The 20,111-nt window shown below is 37.0% G+C and overlaps 1 protein-coding gene across 1 annotated transcript; it reads right to left on the bottom strand.

Annotated features, from left to right (window-relative positions):
- LOC104761097 (calcium-binding mitochondrial carrier protein SCaMC-1-like) lies at positions 4,459–7,412 on the bottom strand. Its single transcript, XM_010484130.2, has 5 exons — positions 6,556–7,412; positions 5,866–6,102; positions 5,212–5,763; positions 5,033–5,123; positions 4,459–4,916 (listed from the first exon to the last, which is right to left on the bottom strand). The coding sequence occupies exons 1-5, from the start codon at positions 7,013–7,015 to the stop codon at positions 4,739–4,741; spliced, it is 1,518 nt and encodes a 505-aa protein (XP_010482432.1). The 5' UTR covers positions 7,016–7,412; the 3' UTR covers positions 4,459–4,738.

The raw sequence follows: 20,111 nt of genomic DNA, 5'->3' as shown, positions 1-20,111 counted from the left end.
TTTAGTGGGTACAAAATGTTACTAAATCTAATCAAATTTGTCACCTTAAGCATTTAGCATTTAGTGGGTTTATTGTAAACCATTTTGCCGCTTTGGTTATTCTGTCTAGTATATAAACATCAAATATTTATATAGTACCGAGTGGCAATTTTAGTGACACAATTAACAAGGACATTGTGGTTTGTTTGTAGAAATGAATTGTATTATCCCGATTTCCAAAAATACGGTGATGCAAAAATAAAAGTTTAAAATAATTTGGCCGGTTAACCAACCCGAGAAAATTCTATATACAAGCATGTCTAAGCTGGAAAATTCCAGAGTGAATAACTTCGAAGAAGTAATTATCGGGAGGGACCATATGAGTAAAATCAAAACATACAAAAATATCATGTGGTAATTTGTAAAAATGGTAAAAAAGTTTTTAAAGCTTTCTGAATGTAGAATACCAGCCACCGGATAAGAGTGGATTCACGAACCGAGAGAGGATGTGAAACACACTAAAATGTGGTTGTAAGGGCATTACATTTTGTATATTTTTAGTTTTAATTTTTCCATCTATACTTTCTTTAGATAATTGTAGTGAAATAAGTTTATTAATAATTAAAAACATATTACATCCTGAACTATGAAATTAAAGAAATTTAATCTTATTTAAAATCCTTTATTAAAATTAATAACCACCAAAATGAAATTTGATAAAATCAAATTCAAATATCAATTTACCAAATGAAATTTGATATAATCAAAATCAAATCCAAATATCAGTTTTATATAAGTTAAATATTAGAAAATATTAAATAATAAATCATGGCAAAGTTAATTAAATTAAATTAAATTTCTATATTCATTATGAAAAATGGAAATAAAAATGTTAATTATTGAAAATTATAGCCAATAATCAATTACCAGTTTTTAATAAAATCCTTAAAAAAAATCAAGAAGAAGATAAATAAGGGATCTACTAAGTGCGTAAAACATATGCGTATTACAATCACCATTTCACAAATAGACAAGATTTCCATTAGCCTCTACTTTTAATTTTCTTTACTTTTTATATATTTATTATTTTGTTTTTTTCGGCATCAATCGCCTAAATTTATTTCCTTCAAAAATAAAACTTTCTAAATATTGAATACTATATTTATTCATTTTGTGAGTTTTGGATCAATTTTTAATATTTTGTAATATGAAAACGACATTTAACATTCTTATTTGATTTTTGGAAAATGCAATGAACACATTTAAATAAATAAATATATATATATATACTCTTACATATTATATAAATAAAAGCTAACTTTCGTAGAATATATATTAATCTATTTTTTTCAGAACATAGAATAAAGAGTAGAAAACATATTCTAACTAACGTAGAACAAAGAGTAAAGCGTAAAATACGTATTCCAAATTTTGTAGAACATAGAGTAAAATGTAAAATATATTTTCTGATATGTATAAAGTTCTGTATCGTGAAAATTTTATAACATATTTCAGGTTTAAAATTTGTAAAACATGTATAGATGGTAAAATGCATAATCTAACTTTTTAAGAACTTATAAAAAAGGTAAAAAAAACTTTATTTTAAACATTGTAGAACAATCATCGTTATAAAACTAATTATTCTCAACAAATTTACAAAGTTCTTTTTATAGTTGTTTATTGACATGATTTTCTAGTTTTTTTTTTCTCCTTTAAGCTACTTAAATCTTGATTTTTTTTCTATTAGTAAAGGTAGTTTAGTCATAACCTACAAATAAAGATATATACTATCTGAACAAATTTTTTTAAAAGTATCATTTATTTCCAACTATCCAAATATTTTATATCTGTTTGTTATTTAATTTTTTGAAAACGAGGGTAGGAGTAGGAGTAGGATTATAGGAGTTCTTGGCTGTATGGTGGGGTTGGAAGTTGAGATGTGGTAATGTTTTTGGGGATAAATAGCTTTGGAAAAATTGAGTCCAGTATATTAAGGATCTTACCAAGGAGGTTTTATCGGCTAATATGGCGAATGGCGCCAGAAGAATAGTAACAGAAAAGGTTGAGAGGTTGGTTCGTTGGTTATATCCAGAGACAGGTTGGTATAAGTTGAATTCAGATGGAACATCTCGTTGGAATCTGGGAATGGCCACAGCTGGGGGTGTATTACGAAATGAGAATGATGAATGGTGTGAGGGTTTTGCTTTGAATACTAGGAGATGTTAGGTATCTTTGGCGGAGTTATGGAGTGTTTATTATGAACTCTATATAGCTTGGGACAGAAGGATTGAGAGGTTGGAGGTGAAAGTAGATTCAGAGATGGTGGTGGGGTTTCTTAACAACGGGATAGAATACTCTTATCCGCCATCTTTTCTGTTACAATATAGTTGTGTCATGGCCTTTAGATAATCCATATGCCACATATGTATAAAGCAGTGTTCAAGAAAGCGGTCTAGGCAGCCACCTAGGCGCTGTCTAGGCGCTAGACGCTCAGCAGACGCCTAGATGACCGTCTAATCCGCTTAAAATTACATACATTTTATTTTAATATTTATTTTTGATTTTTAAATTACATATAATTAAATTATTATGTTTTATATCTATATACGTAATTATAAACATCTATATGTTGTTAATATGATTTAAATAAATGTATTTTTCTTACCGTTGTTTATAAATTTTTTATTTTTATAACATATATTTTAATATAATTATATATATATATATATAATGTTTTATATTGTAAACGCCTAAACCGCCTAAAAACCGTCTAGGCCCTGACTAAGCGTTCTAGGCGCTAGGCGTTGGGTCACCGCCCAGATACCGCCTAGCGCTTTCTTGAACACTGGTATAAAGAGGTCAATCATCTTATAGATAAGTTGGTGAACTATGCGGTTTGCATGTTCTGAGTACGGTTCCTAGTGTATTTGAACCGGTAGTTAGAGACAATTTATTTGGACCTGCGTGTCTCCGTCACACTTATTTGTATTTTTTTTTCCTAATTAATAATAACCGGGAGCATTTCCTACCAAAAAAATCAATAGGAGTTCTAATAATAATATATTAAATGTGTTATCGGTGTATACTGTATATATGCGAGTGATAAAATTGATTAACCATATATACTCGGTACTAGATTTGGACCCGTGGGCAAATTATTTATAACTAAAACATTTAAATTATAAGTTGTATTTGTTGGTTAAATATGTTATAATTATATAATAATTGTTAATTTTATGGTTTAAATCATATAATACCGCAATATAATTTCTTTTCTACATAATATTTATTTAATTAATTAGATATGTATATTCTCTGATACTCATAGTGTTAATAAAATAATGAAATGATATTTTACCCATATAACACCGAATTAATGATATTTGAAATTTATATAAATATTGATAAAACCCGTCTTGCTATATAACCCCGTTTTGAGATATTTTAACTTGCACTATAACATCTTAATTTTTAATATTTATATTTTTGTATTCTAAATATTAGATTGAGTTGATATGTTATTTATTAAGATTGTAACAATTTACATTTTATAAGATTGGCGCTTCTTATAAAGTTTAAAGATTATAATACTTAGAATTCGTAAAACGGTTGAGTATTTCTCAAATAGTTTCGTAAAATTTTAAATATATTATTAATATTTTAAAAGTCTTCTAACTTTTTTAAAAGTTGAAATATTTATAATATTTGAATTTTATAAATATTTGAAACTTCATAAACGTTTAAATATTATTAATATTTTAACATTTTATAAAGTTTAACTTTCTAAAAAACATAAATATTTATAATATTTAACTTTTTAAAAGTTTTAATATTTATCATATGTAACTTTTTAAAAATATTTAAAATAAAGAACCGTAATAAACCAAATAAAAGTTTTTTTTTATTTTGAATGTCTGATAAATCAAGCTTTCGACTCATTTGTATTTTGAATCATTTTGGACTCTTTTATAGTATGACTCTGAACTATTATCCAATTTTTTTAGGCGATGTGGGATATTATACCTGAATGTTTTTATTCATTTATTGAGTAATATATGTCCGTTTTTAAAAAATTTATATTACATCATATGCAGGAAAAAATCACAATTTTTATTAACTAAATGTATTATAGAATAATTCAAAATAATTTAAATATATATTCAAATTAAAATGAAAGAGAATCATATATTTATGTTTGAATGAGATAGAAAGATTTCTTTATTTTTTTAAATCTTACCTATAATTAATTTTGAATTTTTCGGTAACTAATATTAAAGTCAATGCATTGAATGTTAATTATTTCCAAAATGATTTTTGACACAAAGTTGCTACAAAAATAGTATAGATTTATTATGTGTACAGTGGAAACCGAACTAAACAGAGAAGATGAATTGAACATTCAACATTCATACTTAACACAAAAATGACAAGACGTTACCTAACTCTTGCTTTCACTCTCCTCTCCACTACACCAAAATATATCCCAAGACAAGAACCTCTATTATTATTTTGCCTTATAGATCACATGTGGAATCATCAAAGCAAAAGTCAAGAAGCATCACGACAATTTTCTCATCTCTACAGCTTTCTACACTTGACAATAAACGTTTGGGGGAAACAAGAATATTATAGTAGTATATATCTCATACAAATGATGTTTAGAAGAATTATGTATGTTAGAAATAACCACCTAGTTTTATAGGTTCTCCTTTATTATTCCCACTCTTTCGTCAATATCAAAATCAAGTGAAGCCACTAATCAATCAAGTTCTAGACTCTTTTTCATAGCTTCGTAAACCATATATGTAATGCTGGCAGCAGGAACAACCTTTAGAAGGTTCGGTAGAAGCCCTTTGTAGAGTGCTTTGTAACCTTCTTCACTTATTGTCCTCCTGAATACTCCCGACATCGAGGTCCTTTCCCGTTCTGCTTGCATTCTGTGTCACAGTAAGTTATATTTCATATTCCCACGAGAACTGATATATGCTTGTGTACGGAGTTTGTGTTACGAAAGAGAGAGAGAGCAGGAGAAACATATAGTCCATGGAATTACCTTGTCCTCACGACCTGCAAAGGATAAACACAGGTTGCTCCAAGAGCTCCTGAGATTGTTCCGCATCCTAGTTGCACAAGCGGACCTGGTTCTGAAGACAAAACCCGAGACCAGTTTTATGAGTCTACGTTCAAGCAGATTCAGCCAGAACAGAAAAATAGAGAAACTAAGAGACTTACCGGCATCCTGAAGAATATATGTCCGGGACAAGTCCTTTAATTTCTCATATGCAGCAAGGTCGATACCCGCATAAGGGATAATCCCAAGAAGAGAAGGGAAAAGACCTTTGTAAAAGGCGCGTGGACCCTCATGGACCAATATGTCTTTGGTGAGTGTTCCAAGCTTAGGAACAACAACACCAGCTTGGCTCGTGCAAGTCTGCAACCGAGTTTTCACAAGATCCAAAGGGTATATAGAGGCTTGAGCAACTGCACCAGCCATACCTCCAGCAAAAAGCCTAGCGGTTGTGCCTATATCTGCTTTGTCTTCACCCATGTTTTCACCAATAGCGTTTTTGAAAAGCTCATATGCATAGAACTTGATGGCACTCTCTGGTGCTACCTTCACAATATTCAACCCATTACCTCTGAAAAACCCTCGAACCCCATCCTGTTTCCATATCATCTTTATGGCTTCTCGGATTTTAGCATCAGTTTTCTGAATCTGCAATAGAACTTTTAAGCGATCTAGAGGTGCAGTTGCCGTCCTAGATGCTGCACCGGCTATGCCACCTGCGACAGTACTATTTCATTGTCAGAAAAACTTCTAAACCAAATCTTTTTTACGTTGTTCAGAGAAAATAAGCTCCTAACAATCAAGGAAAGGAAGTACACCTGCGATGAAATAGTTGCTCCTCTTTACGTGTTTGCTAATGCCTTGTGGAATAACAGCTTGTTCTCCAATATCAACAAGGCATACTCTTTCCCAATGGTGGTATATATTTTCAATGGTAGCTTCATGTGGGTACAGCAAAAGAAAATCCCTCCATTCTTCAAACATAATGATTCCATCATTGTCCTTATCAACATGTTCCACAAAACGAGCTAGCTCCTCATCATTTATCTCAATCCCTGCAAAATAGAAACTGTTGTGGCTTATAGGACGAAAACAGAGCATAAACACAAAAGCTGTGGTCAATAGTTTCAATATCTACACATAGAACTGAGACAAGATTTGAGCTAATAGATGAATATTAACAAGCCGTATCCTTAAATGCACAGAAACGAGGTTGTTAACTATCATACACCAAATGAAACCAATACACATCCGTAGGAAGTGTTCTATAAGTATAACCAATACTCAAACTTCATAGATACACAAAGAACCAAAAACTAATAAACAAATTCTGATTTACATAACCACTCAGATTCACAAGAGTCTCATCTTAACTAATGATCCATACATACATATAAACTAGCACAACCTTATCAACCTACAATGATCTAACTCAGATCAGATCATCAGCTTAACATACAATGATCTAACAAAACAGACTTCAGAGCATAAAGAATCTGTAACTATACCGGCCTTAACGAGCGAGTCCCAGAGGCCCTCAGGAGAAATGCAACCATTATGCTCAACATCAATAGCTTGAAATATTCTATACAGCTCAAGCTCCTTATCATCCATATATCTACGAAACTCATTATAATCAACACGCCCGTCTCTGTTCGCATCACAAACCCTAAACAACTCCTTAGCGTATTTATACCCACTCGGGATTTGAAGCGCACACAACCCTTTCTCGATTTGAGCACAATCCAAGTAACCAACATTCTCAGAATCGAAGAAACTGAACAAGCTCCTGATTCGCAAATCTCGCTCCTCCCTCGTCTCGCGGAGAGCTAAGAGAACATGATCCATTGAAACCGGTCCGGGTTTCTTAACCGGGTTGCAACATGATCCCTGTTTCGATTTCTTCGCTTCCATTTTCTTCTTCGGTAAACCAACATGCTCCACGCCATGAGTCGTCGTAGTCGACATGATCAAACGAATCAGAATTGACAAAAGATCAGATTTTTCGTTTCTGGGTTTGTGATCACATCATCGTCTTACTCAGATCTGCAATGAATCTACTAAACCGCTCACCATTTACAAAAACCCGTAACGTTTTAGAGAGAGAATCTCAAATCCGTTATTCGAGTGAAGAGAGATGAATCGAATACAACAGATTGAAGAAGGATAAGAAAGGATCTAAATTTGAAGAAGAGAATGAGAATTTGTGCTGATGATGCAGGTGAAGCTAATAAAGGTAGAAGAAGAAGGAAGGAAGAAGAAGAAGAAGAAGAAGAAGGGGCCAATCTCTCCAATGGTGCGGAGTTGAGATTCTCATCTCATGGGATATTCTTCATTTTTATTATGTGAATACGATTTATTATTATTGTTATTTGATTTATAACTTTGTTTTAGACTTTAGAGTATACACAATCATATACTTAAAAAATCAAAAATCACCTTTATTCGTTCGTATTCATAGTATACTGTATTCTTTTTCGGAAAGGTTTAATTTTTGGTGATTGTTGACACTTGACACTTGACAGGTCCCAAAGAGGGACTAGATTTTTCTTGACACACCACCCGGAGAATGCCCTAAATTGAGGTGATGATGGGTCCAAATTTGAAAAAGTTTTAATGTTCAATATCACATGTTTAAAATAATGTTACTCACTGGGGGCATAATAAGATGTGCTTTGGTATAATTAATTATCAAACATTGAAAAGACAATTTCTTTAAAGAGATTAAGCTAGGTCCGAAGTTTAAGTGATTTAAGTTGGGATGAAGTGTTTAAAAGATTTTTTATAAGTTGTAGTCGAGATGGCTTTAGTATTTTCTTGACTCTTTGTGGCAAAATATATGTAAATAAACTTCTATAAGTAGTCCCAACATATTTTAGAATATGAAAAAACGTAAGTTCTGAATCAACTATATGATGATACTCTATAATCGATGTGTTGTACAATTAAAAACCACATTCCATATTCAATATATATATTTAATGCATTGATAATTATAATTAGTTCTTTTTTTTTTTTTACAATTTCAAAACTAGAGAAAAATAGACAAAAGAATTCATACTTTATAGAAGAGCTATAAAATTTCAAAATTATAGAGAAGTAGTACATAAATTTGTACATTCTTTCTAGAAAACGTTATTGCATGGTAAAAAAAAAAAAATACTCTTTAGAAGATCTAACGATTTTGATTATAATAAAAACAAAATTGTAAAATATAAATCATATGTCTTGGGTTTGATTGAAATAATTTTTGTTGTAGAATTTTTTTTCTTGTGTTTAAGATAATTTTTTTTGTATATAAAGATGGTCATGAATATAGTTGGTACATGTGGCTATATAGGCATACAATACATTCAGTGACTATATATTTTTAAACTTGATTATGTGGCCATATATTATATTATGATTCGTGTACTTAACTACCTTTTGTTATAAAAAATGATCATGTTAACAATTTTTTGACATTTAATAATTAAAAATTATGTTAATTTTTAAATCAATGCCCTATACTAACTTATTTTTAACGCATAAAATAGATAAATCAATATCTTTTTGATATTTGAAAGATTTTAGATTCTTTTCAATAATTATTTTGATAAATCAATATCTACAAAACCGAATGGTTAACCGAATGTCCAGGCCTATCAAAGGTTGTGACACTCTGGTTTGCGGAAATGTTTAAAAGAATTGATTTAGCCACATACGTCACCAAAATGCATTTATTTTTTAAGTCAAGGGTCCTGAAAGAACTTCATGATGGGTGACCTTTCTGGAAATGATTGTCGAAATTGTGCGAGGGAAGACAAAACATAAGAAAATATCATTTGTTGATTTGTAAGGTCGGTAATCAAGTTTTTAAAGACTTCCAAACGTAACAAACCGGCCATCGAATATGGATTGGTCCACAAGCCGAGAATAGATGTAGGGCTCACTTGGGAAGGTGGGCCCATGGACTGAGAGTAGGCATGGGCTCACTAAACAATGTGGCGGTTGAAGAGTTACAGAGACAGAGGCTACATCATGGTGTGTCAAAGACACTTCCACGAATACTTTGAGAAATTTAGCATTAGTTACTATCAAAAGATTTTGTGACGATTGAAAAAGGTTTTGACGTTTATTGGTCGTTGGAGCAAGCTATTTTGAGATAGCAAAAAGACATGAACATTTTCTCTCCACACAGGATGAGGACAGAGCCGAAGTTCTTTCTATGGTGGAAAAGGTTGGACACAAGGTTATCTACCCAACAAAGGAAGGTGGAGGAGGTTGGACGCAGGGTTATCTCTCCAAGGGAGGAAGGCGGAGCCAAGGTTCTCTCCATGATGGAGGAAGTTGGACGCAATGTTCTCTCCATAAGGGATGAGGGTGGAGCCGAGGTTTTTTCCATCGTGGTCATACATTAATGTGATGATACATCATTGATTAGTATATTATGTTATCTATAAACACATTAAGCCAACTATTTTACTTTCACTTTGTAGTTACTATCACGAATACATTGGGAAATTTAACATTAGTTACTTTCAAAATATTTTTTTGTGACGTTAGAAAATTGTTTTTACTTTCATTGGTTGTCAGAACAAGCCATTTTGGGATAGCAAAAAGATGTGAACATATTTTCTCCACATAGGAGGAGGGCAAAGCCGAGGTTCTCTCTATGGTAGAGAAAGTTGGACACAAAGTTATCTCCGCAAGGGAGGAAGGTGGAGGAGATTGGACGCAAGGTTATCTCTCCAATGGGGAAAGGCGGAGCCAAACTTCTCTCCATGATGGAGGAGGTTGGACACAAGGTTCTCTCCATAAGGGATGACGGCGGAGCCGATGTTTTCTCCATGGTGGTCATACATTATTATGATGATACATCATTGATTAGTATATTATGTAATATATTTTTTATTCAAAATGTTTTTTGAGCCAACTATTTTAGTGTGAAAGTAATATACTTGGCTTAATGTGTTTATATAGACAATATCTAGATGGTGATAAAAATATTTTTGTAACATGCAAGAGTACAGTGTAAAAAATTATACTTTTAATAGTAACATACATAAAATATTTGTAAGTGGATATAAATCTGTATATTATAACAAAAATAAAATTTATATATAACATACAACAAATTTTAATAAATTTAATTTAATTTATAAAACTTTCAACCCGCACATCGAGCGCGTCCTCATCTAGTCTTATTATATAAAGTTAGCCATTAATAAGATTTTGACATATGTCAAATTATTAATATGAAATTTTGACATGTGTAAAAGTTAATATTTAATAGAAGAGATTTGAGATAATGACAAAAAAAAACTGTTTAAACAATATTAACAATATAAAATATAATTATAAAAAATTACAAAATTTAAACAGTCTTTTAAAAAAATACTTTGAAGGAGATTATATATTTCATAAAATTCGAAATTATAACATTATTTACTTATTTTTAATTTTAAGTTATTAATTTAACAAAAAAAAATAGAAAAAGGAATAAGAAGAATGTACAGTTAATTATTAATTCTAAAAAATGTATATACTCACTTCTATATAAACATAGATCTGTCTCAAATTTTTCTTTTAACAAAATAATTTATTCAAAAACTAGGCCTGGGCACAAAATCCAAATCTGAAAATCCGAACGTCGGATTAAAACCGAACCAAAACCGAAAATATATCCGATCGGTTTTTGTTTTCATTATTCCTGGATATAGGATAATATCCCGATATCCAATAGATATCTATATAAACCCGAAAATATAAGAAAAATTGATATCCCGAAGAATATTGTCGCGTATCATTCCACTTCCCAAATCTCGATTGTGCGCAGTTAAGATAAAAACCCTAAATTTCAATCTGGCATCCCACTCTCCGCTAAGTTCCTCCATCATAGACCAGAAATCGATATAGGGTATGCTATGAATTCTGAACTTTAATTTTTCTTAACTGTGATGTTTCTTTTTCATTAGTTTCAAAATCGATTGTTATTGCCTACTTTGTAGCTCACGGTTTAATTATATTCATATACCAAACTCCAAATTCAGAATATGTTAGCTCTCTCTGTATTTATTTGGTTTAATATGAGAGTAGAGTTGTTTGTGATTTTATAACAAATCTCTTTATTGATTTGAAATTTGTATTGCTTTTCTTGGAAAATCAATTGCTTGTGGTGTTAGGTTGTTTGTTTTTTATTTTATTGGCTCGGTTAGTATAGTAATTTGGGTACAATCAGATTTAAAAATTATCCAAATAAAATATTATGGTTATCTACAATAATATCCAAACCGATCCGGAATCCAAATAATCCGAACCGAAACCGATCTAAATTTTATAAATACCCATATGGACGTTAGAGTTAATATCCAAAAAATCCGAAATCCAAAAAATCCGAACCGAATCCGGTCCGAATCCGATCCGATATTCGAACGCTCAGACCTATCAAAAACACTCCCTTTAAACTTTGTTATATTGGTAAAAAAAGTTTTAATGGGAAGGTAAATTTTCCTTATGTTTTTTAAACCAAAACTTAAATTTTCTCCTAATTTCTCATTTTTTCAGTTTGGAATAGGTAAGATTAATATATGTGTATTCTTTTTCTAATACTGTATTTTAAATATTATTGTAGTATTTTTAGATTGTTTTATTTAATTTATATTTTCATCTTTGTTTTGAGATTCATATACTACCCTGCTTATAATTTTCCATTATTTCTTTAATTATGTCAAATTATTTTTTTTTCAATTTCACAACCTTGATTGGTTGGTCATAGACCTTTTTTTAATGCAAACATAATTATTACCATTTATTCAATCCCAAAGGGAGATAAAGATTAGCACATTATCAACCTAATGGTTAGATAAAATAGGCTAATCAAACACAAGATTACAACAAACATAGATAAATAGATAGATTGGAAAAACATAAACCGTTTTTGATAGATCCATAGGAGCTCAGAGATAGAGGCTACATCATGACGTTTAAAGACACTTTGATGAATACATTGAGAAATTTAACATTAGTTACTATCAAAAGATTTTGTGACGTTGGAAAATGGCTTTTAGTTTCTTTGGTTGCCGGAGCATGCAACTTTGAGATAGCTAAAAGACATGAAGATGTTCTCTCCACACATGAGGTGGGCAGAGCCAGGGTTCTCTCCATGGTAGAGTAGGTTGGACGCATGCAAAGTTATCTCCCCAAGGAAAGAAGGCGGAGCCAAGGTTCTCTTCATGGTGGAGCAGGTTGGACGCAAGGTTCTCTCCATAAGGGAGGAGGACAGAGCCGAGGTTCGTCCATTTTTTGTTATATGATGATACATCATTGATTACTATACTATCTAATATATTTTTTATTCGAGATGTTTCTTCAACCGAAAATTTTAGTGATTAAAGAAATTATGCAAAACTGAAAATAAATAGACATATAATAGCTTGCTTAATGTGTTCATATAGATATTTTCCTAGGTGGTGGTAAAAAATATATTGTAACATACAATGTACTTAGGTGTAAAAAAATACACCTAATGGTTGGATAAAATAGGCTAATAAAACACAAGCTTACAACAAACATAGATAGATAAATTGAAAAACCATAAACCGTTTTTGATAGATCCATAGGAGCTCAGAGACAGATGCTACATCATGATCTATCAAAGACTCTACTTCCACGAATACATTATGAAATTTAACATTAGTTATCAAAAGATCTGGTGTTGGCAAAGGGTTTTTAGTTTCAATGGTTTGTCAGAGCATGCTACTTTGATATAGATAAATGACGTGAACATGTTCTCTCCACACATGAGGAGGGCAGAGCTGTAACATCATGTAACATCGATCGATTCCGGTTTTGACTTAAGTTAAACGCTGCGTTTTGGGGAAAAGAAAACCCTTAAGTCGTTCATTTTGTCTCATTAGACGACTTTAGCCGTTTTTGAGAGAAAAGAAGGAAGAAAAAGTGTTCTTGAGTGTTCTTGGTGATTTCTGGAGATTTGAGGCTGTTCTTGTAGAGATCTGTAGCTGGGATCGTTGTAGGAGCTTCCTAGGAGTGTTGTTTTGCTTGTTTGAGGTTCAGATTCATCTTGGCAAAGGTAAGTGCATGACCATGGCTTATCTAAGCTGGAGATTACTCTTATCTGCTTGTTTATGAGTTGTTAGGCTTGTTAGTATGTCGTTTGAGGCGTTGGGAAGCTTTCTTGTGGCTTCGGATCGATTCTCGTGGTTGCAGGAACGGAGATCCGGCGAGAAGCTTCGGGGAAAACGATGCTCGGCATGAGCATCGATCGATGCTAGTGCGAGGACGGCGCGGTTTAACCTAGGAGCCTCGGTCGATGCCATGTGGAGGTGTCGGTCGATGCGATTAGGGTTTCCGCGTGATGTCGAGAATGTGTCGATCGATGCATACCCTGTGTCGGTCGATACTGGTCCCTGAGGGTGTCGATCGATGCATACCCTGTGTCGGTCGATGATGGTCCCTGATGGTGTCGGTCGATGCAAGCTTTGTGTCAGTCGATGCAGAGCCTGGTTTGTTTGTTGATTGTTGTTTGATGGTTAGAGTATCTCTATTGCTTGTGTGTATAGCCCAGTAGATGGGAGGATTGCCTTACTGAGTGTTTATAAAATACTCATGCATCGCCATTTTGTGTTTGTGGTGCAGGTAAAGGCAAACTGTTATCGTGGAATCAAGGCAATGAAGAGGAGGATGTTCTAGGAACTCGATTGGATGTTGTCTGGCATTGCTAGGTTGCTAGAGTTGGGTCATTAGAAACATTGTTAGGATTGCCGGTTTGGTGTTTCTTTTTGTTTGGTATTTGGATATTGTTATGATTATGATATTGGTTTATTATTGGTTATTTATTGGTATTGGTTATTCCGATGTTGGTTGTGATTATGGTTAGATGGCTAGTGGGTATGGGACCACTAGTTGTAGTTTATTATTATTTATTATTATGGTTATTATTATTTATTATTTAAAAAAAAAACGGGTCAGGTCGTTTCAGTTTGGTATCAGAGCCCTTACGGTTCTAGGTTTGGGTTCACTAGGTTTCCATTGTGATGTTTGGGATTGCATGTCTTGATTGATTATGTGAGTTAGTCAATTGTGTGTGGCATGGAGTCCTAGAACATCCTCTTCGAACCTATAGTGTAATTCCACGGTGAGTTTATGTTAAGATTGCTTGTTAGCCTCTATTCTTGGAAGTGCAGTGGTTAAAGGTGTTAGAGTTGTTGGTAGTGGACGTGGGCGTTGTCGTGGTCGTGGTCGGACGGGTTTCCAAGGCCAGCGAGTGTATGGTCCGGAGTTCCACGAGGAGGTACGTCGTAGGATTGCAAGCGTATTAGGAGTGACCAGAGAGGGTTAGCCGGTGAGCGTGCCAGGATTGTTGGGAACCAAAGTGTGGGGTTGTAGCAGGTGGAGCCCAGGGTCGAGATGATCGCTTGACGGATCTGTTGGCGTGCTGTGGGAGCGGATACCGAGATGGGTACCAGTGCACGCTCCAGTTGTACCGCATGTAGCGGGGTGCAGCCGAGGGCTGTGGATGTTGAGGACTATCCATCTTTTGTTAGGAGGATGGAGCAGTTGTAGATGACCGGTACGAGTTTCTTCTTGAGAGGTATCGAGCCTAGATGGGCAGTTAGATGGTCATATGCAGTTGGATCAGATACTTCTCCGTTTGGTGGGTGATCCAGGTTGATATGAGAAGTTGAGTGGGTAGGTGTAACATTGCAATGTTATACTCGGACCACGGGATGTACTTTTTGTCGGGAGATGTTTATAGTCGTTAAGGATTGTTGCGCCTGAGGGGATGGTGATTCTCCTGAATACCGATAGCTCGAGGGGCTGGGGGCTCCGAAAGTGGCAGAGGGGATGATGTTCTCCTGAGGGGATGATTAGTTCCTCTAATACCGAGATCTTGAGGATTATGGTCTAAGAGTGAAACGGTATAACTTGAAGACGGTGTTCTGAGAGTGAGATCGGTATGGCTCAAAGTTTGCGACCTAAGGGTGAAAAGTTGGGAGCAATCAATGCCTAAGACGTGAGTATAACCATAACGACTGAGTGTAGACCCCGAGAGAGTGATGGAGGTTTAATCTTGGGTTTTGGATGTGTTGACCTATGGGTCAGGGTTTTACGACCAGAGCGATTAGGAATGTGTGGCTGGAGGCCGGTGGTGTTGGAGTCCCGGGAAGGGGAGTTGCAGCAGGTTTGAACCGGGAAAGGCATGTTTGCCAGATACATAAGTTCACGAGAAGCCTTTATGGCAGGATAATCTAATCGTTGCGACGATTTTGGTTTACGTTCATGGGAGATGGACAGGGTTGCTAGATTCAAGGTTTTGGTAAGCTTGTTGAGGGAAAACAAGGCAAGTGGTTTGAGTTGGTGGCTTACAAAGCATTCGATGCGGTGAATCAGAATATGCGAACGTATGGTACTTGTTTTTTTTATTACGCTCGTATTGATGATTTACTGTGGAAAATTGCTAAGCGGGAAGCTAATTTTGTAATAAGCTATCTTGTGGAAGTCTCCTTAAGAGATAAGTTACTAGAGCTTCTTGGATGGACAAGAGGTGTTGATATCCGGTGGTGGTGAATTGATGTCAGCATACTTGATTATTAGTCTAGAAGAGCTGAGGAAGGAAAAAGGGGATTCTTACGTCTTATCACTTCACCATGGGGAGCGTCGGTGTGGTGCGTCAAGTAGAAAGGACGAGGTATGGGTTTAAGAGTTTGTGGCGATGCCGTTTGGGTTGACTAACGCACCAACTACGTTTATGAGATTGATGAACAACGTGTTTCAGGAGTTTTTGGACGTGTTTGTCATCATTTTCATCGACGACATCCTGGTTTATTCTAAGAGTCTTGAAGAGCATGCAGTACATTTGACGGCAGTTCTGGAGAAGCTGCAGGAGCAGAAGTTGTTTGCTAAGCTGAGCAAGTGTAGTTTCTGGCAGCGGGAGATGGGTTTTCTGGGTCATATTTAGTCTGCAGAGGGGGTTTCTGTAGATCCAGAGAAGATTCAGGCTATCAGGGATTGGCCTAGACCGCATTATGCTACGAAGATCAGGAGTTTTCTTGGGTTGGCAGGTTACTACAGGAAGTTTGTGCAGGGGTTTGCGAGCAGAGCACGCCCTATGACTAAGTTGACGGGGAAGGATATTCCTTTTGTCTGTCACAGGAGTGTGAGGAAGGCTTTGCAAGCCTGAAGGAGATGTTGACTACTGCTTCGGTGTTGGCTTTGCCTGAGCAGGGAGAACCCTATGTGGTTTATATGGAGGCATCCATAGTGGGTTTGGGATGTGTGTTGATGCAACATGGGAATATGATTGGCTATGCTTCGCGGCAGTTGCGCAAGCATGAGGACAACTATCCTACTCTTGATTTGGAGATGGGTGATGTAGTTTTTACCTTGAAGATTTGGAGATCTTATCTATATGGTGTAAAGGTACAGGTGTTTACAGATCATAAGAGCCTAAAGTATATATTCACTCAGCCCGAGCTGAATTTGAGGCAGAGGTGGTGGATGAAGCTCGTGGTGGATTATGATTTGGAGATAGCCTATCACCCTGGTAAGGCGAACTTGGTTGCAGATGCTTTGAGTCAGAAGCGGGCGGCTTCGGCTCAGGAGCAGGATATGGAGTCTCTAGTAGGAGAGATCAGTGCGTTGAGCTTGTGTGCAGTTTTTCAGGAGCCGTTGGGTATGATTGCAGCTGATAGGGCAGATCTGCTGAGCAGAGTGCGGTTGGCTTAGTAGAAGAATTTGGGGCTGGTGAATGTCTCAAAGGATGATGATTCCGAGTATCAGGTTTCGGCCAATGGTACTATTCTGGTGCATGGACGGATTTGTGTGCCTAAGGATGAAGAGTTGTGGAAGGGGATCCTAAGAGAGCTTCATGCGAGCATATTCTCTATTCATCCATGAGCGACTAAGATGTACCGTGATCTCAAAAGGTACTATCACTGGATCGGGATGAAGAAGGACGTGACTAGTTGGGTTGTGAGGTGTGATGTGTGTCAGCTAGTGAAGGCTGAGCTTCAGGTACGAGGTGGTTTGCTGAAGAGTCTTTCCATCCTAGAGTGGAAGTGGGATATGATTACTATGTACTTAGTGGTGGGTTTGCCAGTGTCCAGGACGTTTGATGCTATTTGGGTCATTGTGGACCGGTTGACTAAGTCGGCCCATTTTCTTGCCATTAATAAGACTGGTGGAGCAGCGGTCTTGGCTAAGAAGTATGTGAAGGAGATAGTCAGGTTACATGGGGTGCCAGCGAGCATTGTGTCTGATAGGGATTCCAAGTTCACTTCGGTGTTCGGGAGGGCATTTCAGGCAGAGATGGGCACTAAGATGCATATGAGTACAGCTTATCATCCCCAGACAAATGGACAGTCAGAGAGGATGATCCAGACATTGGAGGATTTGCTGAGGATGTGTGTGTTGGATTGGGGTGGCCATTGGGCAGATCATTTGAGCTTGGTAGAGTTTGCTTACAACAACAGTTACCAGGCGAGTATCGGGATGGCACCTTATGAGAATTTGTATGGGAGGCCGTGTCGTACACTGTTATGCTGGACTCAAGTGGGGGAGAGGAGCATGTACGGGGCAGATTTTGTTCAGGAGACCTCGGAGAAGATTCAGGTTCTCAAACTGAACATGAAGGAAGCTCAGGAACGGCAGAGGAATTATGCCGATAGGAGGAGGAGAGATCTTGAGTTTCAGGTTGGAGATAGAGTGTACCTCAAGATGGCCATGTTGCGGGGTCCGAACAGGTCATTGACTGAGACTAAGTTGAGTCTAAGGTATATGTGTCCGTTCAGAGTGATTGAACGAGTTGGACCAGTGGCATATAGATTGGATTTACCTGAGGTTATGCGGGCATTCCATAAGGTTTTCCATGTGTCTATGTTGCGAAAGTGTCTCCTAGAGGATGACCAGTTGTTGGCTAAGATTCCTGAGGATCTTCAGCCTAACATGACTTTGGAGGCGAGACCAGTGAGGGTTCTCGAGAGGAGGATCAAGGAACTTCGGAAGAAGAAGATTTTTTTGATGAGAGTCCTTTGGGACTATGATGGTGTTGAGGAGCAGACTTGGGAGCCTGAGGCGAGGATGAAGGCAATGTTTAAGAAGTGGTATGAGAAGCAAGCGACGACTTGAGCTTGCCTAGCCTGGTCCCATCTGTAATCTGTGGCTGGAGCGGGAATGGAGTATTCCAGCACATCTCTCTTGTTTACTTGGTCGTTGGGGTGGTTGGTTGTGCGACTAAGTAACAAGATGAGGTGGTGTTTTGGTACAAAATTTCCGTGAGGCGGTGGTTTGTGGGAAAGTTTCCTGGAATAGAAGTTTTTATAAGTGGAAAGTTTCCAGAAGTGGTAAGTCCTAAAAATGGAAAGTTTTATGTGAGTTAGAATTTGTCCATTTTTAGTGGCGGAGAGCCTTGAGGGGGGGTTTGTGTGGCCTTAGTGGCGGACTTTTGAGTTGTTGCGCCGTGTGTGGCGGTCTTTTGAGTTATTGTGTGGCCTTTGTGACAGGCTGTTTAGCCATTGTGTGGCCTTTGTGGCGGGCTGTCTAGCCATTGTGTGGCCTATGTGGCGGGCTGTTTAGCCATTGTGTGTTCTTTGTGGCGGCCTGTTTAGCCATTGTGTGGCCTTTGTGGCGGACTGTTTAGTCATTGTGTGGCCTTTGTGGCGGGCTGTTTAGCCAGAGTGTGGCCTTTGTGGCGGGCTGTTTAACCAGAGTGCATGTTGAGGCGGTCCTTCGGGACAGATCGTCTTTGTGACGGTCCTTAGGGACGAGTGGCCTTGGTGGCGGTCCTTTTTAGGACGTTTGTTTGGCCTTTGTGGCGGTCCTTTTTTAGGACATTTGTTGGGCCTTTGTGGCAGTCCTGTTTAGGACATTTGTTTGGCCTTGGTGATGGTCCTGTTTAGGACATTTGTTTGGCCTTGGTGGCGGTCCTTTTTAGGACATTTGTTTGGCCTTTGTGGCGGCCGGTTGGGCAGTGAGATGATCCTTGTGTGGTCATGAGATATTCCAGTGAGGGGATATGTGGTTGGTAGGACATCGTGTTGTCTTACGCGAGCCACGGGAAGGAAACCTGGATAGGGATAAAACTCAGACATGTTCATAATTGTTTGCTCGCGACTCTTGGGGAACTTAGGTTCTCTTAGTACCGTCATATTCTAAGACTTTGTGGCTTGGGAGTATGGCTGGTATATCGACTTCGGATGACAGTCCGGGGCTCGCTGTAGGGTGGAAACCTGAGGGACGAGTATTGGACTCCCTTATATATATTATGGCATGCGGGCTTAGGCCCGATGAGGAGCCAATATTATGGCATGCAGACTTCGGTCTGATGAGGAGCCAATAGAAACTCAAGGTTTAGGCTTGTGAGTAAAAAGGAGAGTCCAAAAGTCGAGAGCAAATGATGCCTGGAACGTGAGTCTATCGCCTAGAGGTGACCTTCTGTAGATCGGTCGGAGGAGTGCGGATCGTGGAGACGGTAGTACGGGAGTCCTTGGCTGAGTGTTGTTCGAGATTCGAGGACGAATCTAAATTGGTGGGGGAGAATTGTAACATCCGCGAACCGGAATTCCGGTTTGGGATGTGTGTCGATCGATGTTGGAGGAGCATCGGTCGATGCTGGATCAATTTCCTGCATTTTGACTTAAGTTAAACGTTGCGTTTTGGGGAAAAAGGGAAAAGAAAACCCTTAAGTCGTTCCTTTTGTCTCATTAGACGACTTTGGCCGTTNAAACTCAGACATGTTCATAATTGTTTGCTCGCGACTCTTGGGGAACTTAGGTTCTCTTAGTACCGTCATATTCTAAGACTTTGTGGCTTGGGAGTATGGCTGGTATATCGACTTCGGATGACAGTCCGGGGCTCGCTGTAGGGTGGAAACCTGAGGGACGAGTATTGGACTCCCTTATATATATTATGGCATGCGGGCTTAGGCCCGATGAGGAGCCAATATTATGGCATGCAGACTTCGGTCTGATGAGGAGCCAATAGAAACTCAAGGTTTAGGCTTGTGAGTAAAAAGGAGAGTCCAAAAGTCGAGAGCAAATGATGCCTGGAACGTGAGTCTATCGCC

This window comes from Camelina sativa, chromosome 18 (genome assembly GCF_000633955.1).
Source record: "Camelina sativa cultivar DH55 chromosome 18, Cs, whole genome shotgun sequence".
NCBI lineage: Eukaryota > Viridiplantae > Streptophyta > Magnoliopsida > Brassicales > Brassicaceae > Camelina > Camelina sativa.
Note: the sequence above shows the minus strand (reverse complement) of the source record. Positions and strands in the feature narration are given on the sequence as shown.